A 9,962-nucleotide genomic window follows, 5' to 3' on the forward strand; every position below is an offset into this window, starting at 1 on the left:
CAGCCCAGGCTAGCACAAACCTTCCTGCCTCTGCTTCTCAAACACCTGGATTACAGATGTGTGCTGCCACGCTCATTTTATGCTGGCTGGAGATTTGAACCCAGGGCCTTGTGCATGCTTGGCAAGCCCTGTACCATGAACTCTGCCCATGAAGCACACTCCCACTCTTTCAATTGTTTGGATGATTGTCTTCTACAAAAAAAAAAAAAAAAGGTCACCCAAAGCTTGGTGGCCTACATTGACCATCTTTCAAGTGCATTTTCCAGTCATGGGGTTTGGTACACCTCCGCTGTGTGGCTCCCACTTGGTGTCCATGGTATGTCCAGGTGCCAGCCACTGGAGTCTGGACAGGAGTGGCCGGAGCAGACACAGGCTGTTAGGGCAGGTGTCGATCTGTGTGCCCTCTTCTGGTGGCCAGCTTGGGCTTTCTAAAGTGGTGACGGGTGAGGATGCAGGTTCCGTTTCTAACACCAACATGGCAGCTCACAACTGCTGCTCCCTGTCCTGTCTGGGCCTAGAGCCAATGTGGAGTCTGTGCCATCCTTTTCCATTGCGTGAAACAGACCCATGTGACCCCAGAGAAACCGGAAGTAGGTCCCACTTCTGGGCAGCAATGCTAGCTGATCAGAAAGGAACTCAGTTTCTTTTTCTGTTCATCAGACATTCAGACAAAGCGATTTCTGATTTACGGAAAGAGCCTCTGACCTCCTCACTTTTGCCTGAAGACCATTTGCCTTCAGGCCCGTGCTGCAGCTGGTGTCGTCAAATCCCAGACCTGTGTTAAAAGATCCAGTCTGAGGGACACACTAGCCAGGTCATCTTTTAAATCAACAAGCCTCTGATAACGTCAGACAGGTGTGTGTGTGTGTGGGGGGGGGTCGTTTCATTCTCACTAGACTGAGCATGGCATCTAGTCTTTAAGGTTTCGGGCAGGTCCAAGGAAGCTGGCTTGGTTAACACGTGGCCTCTGCTTTGTAACAGAAGTAGGAGAAGAGGACAGGACAGGGGGCACCCTCTAAAAAGGGGAGTGAGTGGGGCATGGTTAGTGGGTGACTGTGGTCAGGCTGCCATGGACCCTGGGCAGCAGGGGGCTGGTTGTGTTCCCAGCCTGCTCACAGCAGCCCCTGGAGAGTTGGGGGCTTTGTCTCTGTCCTCCCTATGAACTCTATTCCCTTTGTTTGTAAGGATGTATTTATGGTTATTTTTTGTGTGTATGGGTGGTTTTGCCTGCTCACATCTGTATGTACTGCATGTGTGCCAGATGGTGAAACTTCTTTCCTTCTTTCTCTGCTGTTTTTGGAGACAGGATCTCATGTAGCCCAGGCTGGCCTTGAACTCACTGTGTAGCTGAGGATAACCTTTACCCCCTACCCTCCTGCCTCTATCTCCCAAGCGCTGACATTAAGGGTGTGCAACGACCAAACTCAGTTTAATGTGGAGCTGGAGGCAGGACCCTAATGTTTACGTGCTTGGCGAGCACTCTGAAAACCGAAGTAGAGCCTCCGCCTGTGTGGCAAGTGCAGGGACTCACACTGGCTGCCCAAGCACACAGTGAGCTGTCCTCTAGCCTATCCACTGGGCTTTTGATTTTGTTCGTTTGTTTTGTTTTGTTTCGTTTTTGAAATGTGTGTGAGTATTCTGCCTTCACGTATGTCTGTGCGCCACACGTATGCTCCGTGCCCTCAGAGGTCAGAGAGGACATCAGATCCCCTGGAACTGGAGTGAGAGACAGTTGTGAGCTGCTGTGATGTGGTGCTTGGAACTAAACCTGGGTCCTCAAGAAGAACAACCAGTGCTGAGCCATCTCTTCTGCCCTCCACTGGGTCTTAGCCCACCCTCCCTGGCTGTCTCTACCCATAGACTTAACAGTGGTAGCACACAGTCTCCAGGCTCTGCTGTTTGCTGTGTTCCCTGCCCCCTAGCATGGAATCCTGCTCTCTGCTGGTTGCTATAACAATGCCAGAGTCAGGATGCTTTCGTTTTGTTTTGAGACAGGGTTTTGCTTGACGGTCCTGGACTGGCTTTGTAGACCAGGTTGGCCTAAAACTCACAGAGATCTGCCTGCCTCTGCCTCCCTGAGCGCTGGGATCAAAGGCTTGCACCTCCGCACTTGCCCAGCAGGATACTTCTTACAAAAAAAGAGAGAGGGAATTACTTAGCGTGCAGTTCTGGAGACTGGGAATGGAAGGCCATTGTGTTGGTGTGGGAGGAGGAGGGGCTTCTTGCTGCAGTGTGGCGGTGCGGAGGGTAGAATGCCACTTTGCTCTTCCTTCCTTCCTTCCTTTTTTCCCTTTCCTTTCTTTCTTTTTTTCTTTCATTTCTTTCTTTCATTATTTTCCTTTTTTAAAATAATTTTTTATTTATTTTTATGTGCATTGGTGTTTTGCCTGCGTGCATGTCAGTGAGATTCCCTGGAACTGGAGTTACAGGCAGTTGTGAGCCACCATGTGGGTGCTGGGAATTGAACCAGGGTCCTCTGGAAGAGCAGCCAGTGCTCTTAACTGCTAAGCCATCTCTCCAGCACCCACGCTCCTTTTTGTTGTTGCTCTCAAAACAGGGTTTCTCTGTTTTCCATGTGGCCACGCTGTCCTGGATGGAGCTCTGTAGACCAGGCTCTACCTTCCCCGCGCTGGGACTGCAATGCAGAGTCTCAGACTGCACTGACCCTCGGGCTAGGGCTCTAGTTCAGCTAATAGAGTATTTGCCTAGCCAGTAAGAAGTCTTGGTTTCCATCCCCAGGGCCTTCTGTATGGTAAGCAAGCTCTCTGCCAACTGAGCCATCCTTGAGCCACCCTTACCACCTTTGAACTTCAGCGTCCTTGTCACAGCTGCCATGCCTGCCCAAGACAATTCTCTCTGCCCCCAGGACAGAGTAGCTGAGATGGCCCTCTACTTGGGGAAGGAGAGGGTGCTTCAGGGCATGGAAATGGGGCAAGAAGAAGCCAAGACAGTCACATGACCCCCCCCCCCCCAGGGACTTATCTTAGGTCTTCATTAGGCTTGTCATGCACCCTTGGCTATGATCGCTCTGCAGAGCTCTAGGACATACCAGCCAGGAGCGTGAGGGATGACTCGAATGTGACTCTTTGGTTCTTGTCCCTGGCCTGAAGCGTCTGGCTGTGGCACTGGGTCAAGCTATAAGAAGCCCACAACCCCTTCCCAATGGAAAGGTCAGAGGGGACTTGGAGGCTGTACAAGGACCTGGGTCAGGAAATGACTGGCTGGCCTCCAGGTCCCTTCAGTTCAAAACTCCAGCAATTTGTCCCCCTACAGGGTCAGGGAAGGCAGACATGGTCACTCAGCAATGAGCACCCCACAGGATGTCTCTGCAATAACTTTAATTGTGCTAGAAAGTACCTCATTTATTCATTCAACAAACATGTATCAAATCCTGCTCTGTTGTCCGGGCTGTGGAGACAGCATTGTACAAAAGAAAAGGGAATCCCTGGTTTTTATTCTAGGAGCGAGGGGACAGTGATTAGCCAAATACTGAAGTCGGTTCAGGGTTAGAAATGACGACGCTAAGAAAACAATAAAACAGGGAAGTGTGTTGAGGGGGTTGGGTGTGTCTGTGGAGATGAGAAATGGAAGATCAGGCAACAGCTGACTAGGGTGGTGTCAAACCAACACTTGGTGGAAGTGAGGAGAAAGTGTGGCAGGCAGAGGGAATGGCCAGTGCAAAGGATCTGGGCTGTGCCAAAAGGCCAAAGTCAAGATGTTGGCTAGCTGTCACCACCTCTCCAGCTCCGGAGGACACGTCCCTGCCTCTTCCAGGCTCTGGTGGCTCCAGGTCCTTGGCTTGCAGATACCTCACTCCCATCTCTGTCTTGATGTAGCATTTTTTTCTGTGTCTCAAAACCCTTCTTTCATAAGCACGTTTCTTTCATAAGCACGTCCGTCATTGAGCTGGGTGTAGAGGCCCTTGCCTACAATCTCAACACTCAAGAGGCTGAGCCAGGGGGATTGCTGCAAGTGTGGGCCAGTGTGGGCCACAAAGCAAGTTCAAAGTCAGCCTGGTCTATGACTCTGTCTCAACCCCTTCATCCCATGAGGGCTGGTGCTGTAGCTTAGTTGGCAGAGCAGTTACCGAGTGCGCAGACCCTGGGTTTGGTCCCTAGCCAGTCAATCCCAGGAGTGGTGGTACACACCTGTATTCCCCGTGGGATGTAGAGACAGGGCAATCAGGAGTTCAAGGTCATCTCTGGCTACCTAACGAGGCCAGCCTGGGCTATATAAAATTCTGTCTTGGGAAGAAAAAAAAAAAAAAAGACAATCCTAATTTGATTTAGGTTCCACCTTCTCTCCAGGGAGACCTTACCTTATCAGGTAAGGTCATTGTATCTACAAGGGCAGTTCTTTCAGATACTGGTCAAGTTCCACAGGTTAAGATGTGACTATATCTCTTTGGAGGCTACCGCTCAGTGCAAGTGTGAGCCCCAAGATGGCAAGCCAGGGAAAGCGGAGAGGGGGTACAGGAGAGAGGGAGAGTGCTGGCCACAGTCGGGAACTGCTTAGAATAAGGGGCACACGTGAGGACAGAGATGGTGAAAGGCTTATACAGGAAGGATATTAATAGAGTCCTTCGGGGGAGGACACGCTGTGCTGGAAAGGGACCACATGAAAACAGGGCTGGGCGTACCGGAAGGAGCCTGTGACAGCCCCGTCACGGGAAGGAGAGGTGCTAGCGGGGCTCCAAAGACCTTTTAGTTGTCTCTGCTCCCACAGCCCTACTCCCCTGTGAAGGCAGGACTGTGGCGGTTCAGACACGGAGTTCAAGTCTCTCTTTCCACACTGGCTGCACCTTCCCAAGCAGCTGATATCTGGAGGTGGACCTGCCCGCTCCCCGTTTAAAGGAACAGGAGGAACAGTGTGAGGGGCTGGGAAAGCAAGGTGTGGCCTAGATCAGAGAGGGGTGGGGCTGGCAAGATGGCCGAGGGGGTAAAGGAGCTTGCCACCAAGCCTAACAGCCAGAGTTTGATCTCCAGGACTGACACAAGTCGTCCTCTGTGAACACGTGAGTTCCACGTGTGCACACGCACACACTCGAGATACATGAACGGATGTAATTAGAAGAAAAGAAGGGTCATACTGAGAAAAGTAATGACCCCTTATTCATGCCCACCCAAAATCTCAGAACACAGCCTTGCCCAGAAGTCAGATCTCTGCCGCTAGCTAAGGTGAAGTCCCATTGAATGTGAGTGGCCCCCAGCCTCTGTCCAGTCGCTCTGCTGTCCCTGTGAGAACACAGACCGGAAGAAGAAAGGTGGGCGGGGGATGGGACCTCACATACCTGACCAGGATCCTCCGTGCCAGGGCTGATAGGCACTCAGAAGGGCGCAGCGTTGGCATGGTTGGCTTTTCCACAAAACAGCTTGTGAACAGAACCAGCTTGTCCAAAACTCCTGGATTGTTTACCTTTATACCAAGAAGGTCAGGAAGGCTTCAAAACCCGCACAAGGACTGTGTGCAGGTAGGCTTCATGGGGTTTGTACTGGGACACCTAAAGTCCTGGTGAGATTATCTAAAACAAACAACAAACAAACAAAAAACACATCAGCAGCGCCTACAGGGACCCAAGAGTGCTAAGGGCATCGGTAATAGGATCCAGAATGGTCCTTATCAAGAAGCAGAAACCACTGTGAACATTTTGAAGGCATGAGCACAGAGTTAGAGAAAATACTATGAAGCAGTGTTTGTTTGTTTGTTTGTTTGTTTGTTTGTTTGTTTGTTTGTTTTGAGTCAGGGTTTCTCTCTGTAGCCTTGGCTGTCCTGGACTCATTTTTTTTAGACCAGGCTGGCCTCGAACTCACAGAGATCTGCCTGCCTCTCTCTGTCTAAGGTGTGTGTAACCAATGCCCGCTTATTATGAAACTTTGTTTTGTTTTGTTTTTGGGGGTTGTTGTTTTATTTATTTATTTTTTTGCCATGAAGTTTGTTTTTGTTTTGTTTTTAGTAAAAATCAAGGCTTACAGTAGCATCCCTTTGGTGTGGTCAGTGCCAAAGCAGGTGTCTTGGTTAAATTTCTAATGATGCGATGAAACACCATGACCAGAAGGAACTTGAAATGGAAAATGTTCATTTACTTACACTTCCACATCATCTGAGGAAGTCAGGACAGGAACTCAAAGCAGGAACCTGGAGGTAGGAGCTGAGGCAGAGGCCATGGAGATGCTGCTTACTGGCTTGCTCCCCACGGCTTGCTCAGCCTGCTTTCTTATAGCACCCAGGACCACAGCCCAGGGGTGGCACCATTCACACTAGGCTGGGCCCTCCCTTACCCATCACTAATTAATAAAATGCCCTAAAGGCTTGCCTACAGCCTGATCTTCTGGAGCTGGTTTCCCGGGTGGGGCTCCCTCCTCTGAGATGCCTCCAGTTTGTGTCAAACTGTCATAAAAACTAGTGCACACGGGGGTCTGTTCCTTTCTGAGTCTCCCTGAAGAGAGGTCAACTCTTTTAAAGCAGGTTGTAAAGAGCATTCAATGAAGGCTTAAACCATCATTGTTGCTAGTGTGAAGACAGTAAGTGCTGGAGAGATGGCTCAGTGACTAAGAGCATACAGTGCTCTCCCAGAGGACCCAAGTTCAGTTCCCAGCACCTACATCAAGCCGCTCACAACCAGCTCCAAGGAATTAGATGTTCTCTCACAGTCTCCTTGGATGTCTGCAGGGCGGCACACACACACCTAAACTGTAAAACTTTAAAACACTGTTATTAGTTCTTTGAGAATTTCCTGCAATGTGTTTTGAACATTTCACCCCTCCCGACTCCCTTCAAATCTACATTTCTTCTTTACCCACCTAACTCTGTGACGTTCTCTCTCCCTCCCTCCCTTTCTTTCTTCCCTTCCTTTTGTTTTTTATGCTCATGAAGTCCAGTATATGTGCTGCCCAAGTTCTCTTGGGTATACAGTTTTCCAATAAGGTATGAGCAGCTTAGGCAAACAGACTGACTCTCGCTTTCCCAGCAGCGGTGGGCAGCGCCCGGGCTGGGCTGGGACTCCGTGCCTGCCTGCCTTCAGCAGCCTCGGGGGTCTTTTGGCTTGAGCTTGTACAGGCCTTTTGCATGCAGTCCTAACCATGGTGAGTTCATGTGTGCAGCAGTCCTGCTGTGTCTGGAAAACACTTTCCTTGCAGTGATTTTTATCTTCCACCCGTGGCTCTGATACTCTTCCCAGTCTCCTCTTCTGCAATCCCCTGAGCCTAGGGGGGAGGGGGCTATGGGTCTCTGTAGTAAGCTTCACCTGCTGTAAATGGGATCTTCTCTGGTGAGGATTGAAAGACATATTAATGTATGGTTGTAATGGTAAATCATTGGGAGTCAGTTTAATACTATGCCCGTTTAATGGCTTAACAGCAGTAGGTTCCCCTAGGGCCTCTGACCTGTCTAGCCATAGGTTCTTGGCCCAACAGTGGTACCAGATACGGGTTTCATCATGCAGAACATGACTTAAATCCAGCAAGGAGGTGGTTGGTTTCTCCCATGATGCTTGCGCTGCTGTTGCATCAGTGGGGACGTCATGCCAGGCCAGTCATTACTTTTAGCTGTTTGGATGTCATTTTGACAGTACACTGCTTAGTGACAAAAAATGTCTTTCATGTTTCTTGTTTTCATTATTGTAACCGTGTAACCTCTCAATACAGGCACAAACTTTCCATGCTTGAACATAGCAGTAACTTCTTCTTACCTTCAGTAAACAATTTTTTTCTATTAAAAACAATATGGCCACTGTGTGCTCAGGGAGGCAGGCGGAGCTCTGTGAGTTTGAGGCCAGCTTGGTATACAAAGCAAGTCCAGGACAGCTAAGGCTACACAGAGAAACCCTGTCTCAAAGAAAAAAAAAAGACCCACAGAAACAAAAAATAATATGAAGGCAAAGGTGCTGTAAAACCTCTGGGTTTCCAGAAGTTTTCAGAAGGTAAAAAAGCCTCTCCCTGGAGCTGCAGACACTGACACCCCCCCACCCCCCCGTGATGCCTGATTCCTGGGACTGTTTTTGTTCTTTCTTTCTTTCTTTCTTTCTTTCTTTCTTTCTTTCTTTCTTTCTTTCTTTCTTTCTTTCTCTCTCTCTCTCTCTCTCTTTCTCTTTCTTTCTTTCTTTCTTTCTTTTTTCTTTTGGTTTTTTGAGACATGGTTTCTTTGTGTCACAGAATCTCTGACTGTCCTGGAACTTGCTCTGTAAACCAGGCTGGCCTTGAACTCACAGAGATCTGCCTGCCTCTGCCTCCTGAGCACTGGGATTACAGGTGTGTGCCACCACTGCCCAGCACGGTTTCTGGAACTGGACAAAAAAAAAAAAAAATTTCTTATTGTTTTCACTTCCCACTTTGGCAAGTCCCAGGGCATCCGATGATCCTCCTCTGACCTCAGCTAGCACCAGGCACACATGTGGTGCACATACATGCAGGCAAAACACTCATACATGTATGGCAGCACACAACTTTGATTCCAACATTGAGGAGGCAGAGGAAGGGAAGACTAGCCTGGTCTACATAGCCTGGGCTACACAGTGAGACCGTATCTTAGAACAAAGCAAAGCAAAGCAAAATGAAACAAAAGAGCAGGCTGGGGAGATAGCTCGGTGGTTGCTGTTCTTCCAGAGGACCTGAATTCGGTTCCCAGAGCTTACACTGGGTGCCTCACAGCCACCTGTAACTCTGGCTCCAGGAAGTCTGACACGTCCAGCCTTCCCAGGTATCACATCATATCCACATGCACACACATAATTTTAAGTAATAAAAATAAAATGTTTAAAAAAAAACAGGCATGGTGGCTCATGCCTACAACCTCAGAATTCGAGAAGCTGAAGTAGAAGGATAATTGCATGTTCAAGGCCAGCCTGGGCTTCACATAGAGTACCAGGATAACCTGGGCTACAGTAAGACCCTATTGCAAAAAAAGAATATTTTTTTTTTGTAAAAAGAAAACATTTTATTTTAATTAATTCACAAACAAAAACATCACTCAACCTGGCATGGTAGCACATGCTTTAACCCCAGCACTCAGAGGCAGGCAGATCTCTGGGAGTTCGAGGCCAGCCTGGTCTACAGAGAGAGTTCTAGTATACTCAAAGCTACACAGAGAAACCCTGTCTCAAAAAAAAAAAAAAAAAATCAGACAGATTAAGGAAGCCACTCAAACACTTACGCAATTGTGAACTGAATGTATTCCAGTGACCTTTACCTAGGGTTTTACACTTACACTCTCAATTACCTGTCCATCATACTCACAAAAAAGAAAAAAATGACAGGTGCTACACTAACTCCAGAAAGTCTGTGCAGCATAAGCATGTGCTATGCAAGCATAAAATTATGCAAACAGACGAGGAGACACGTTTCCTACGGGAATCAGCTTCCTGGAAGTCCCTGGCAAAAATACCCTATTGAAATGTGACATGCTTTTATAATCCTGCTTTCTCAAATGCAAGACTGGAATTGATGAGCTCCTTTTTTGCTGTTTCTCTATGATTCTTGAAACAGTACAATTAACTATTCAAGGAAACATTTCTAATAGATCACTAAAAGCTTTAGCAAATAAGAGTAGAAGGAAAATAAAATTTTAGGAGAGGTAATAAATCAGATTCAGCATCAGGAATTGCTTGTGGAAAAACCAAACATTGCAGGTAGTAAAAGGACAAGAATTTTAGGGCTTTCTAAAGAAAATGTTTAATCAGGATCTGTTAGGATAAATGCTCCGGATATTCCCACTGCAGTAAAGCTACTATAAAACCATTACCTAACACAGGTATTTATGATGAGGCAAAAAGAAGATAGGCAAACATAAGAGGTCAAAAAGTTTTGTATTATACTATAATACAAGCATCTTATCTCTAAGGAAAGATTATAAACCCTTAGCAAGCCAAACAGAAAAAATTCCCCTCAGTGCTTACCTCCGGGGGGGGGGGGGGGGGGGGGGGAAATTTTTAACGTCCCCCTTATCGCGGGGTTATGATCTACACCACA

The 9,962-nt window shown here is 48.0% G+C and overlaps 1 protein-coding gene across 1 annotated transcript in view; it reads left to right on the forward strand.

The window, feature by feature from the left end:
• The first annotated feature begins 268 nt into the window (after nt 1-268).
• Nucleotides 269-9,962, forward strand: part of Plod1 (procollagen-lysine,2-oxoglutarate 5-dioxygenase 1) — a 34,223-nt gene continuing 24,529 nt past the window's right edge. The window contains exon 1 of the mRNA XM_055615073.1: nt 269-316. Within this exon, the coding sequence (XP_055471048.1) occupies nt 269-316 (48 nt within the window). The remainder of the gene's footprint in view (nt 317-9,962) is intronic.

This window comes from Psammomys obesus, unplaced genomic scaffold (genome assembly GCF_907164565.1).
Source record: "Psammomys obesus unplaced genomic scaffold, mPsaObe1.curated_primary_1811, whole genome shotgun sequence".
NCBI classification, from domain to species: Eukaryota; Metazoa; Chordata; class Mammalia; order Rodentia; family Muridae; genus Psammomys; species Psammomys obesus.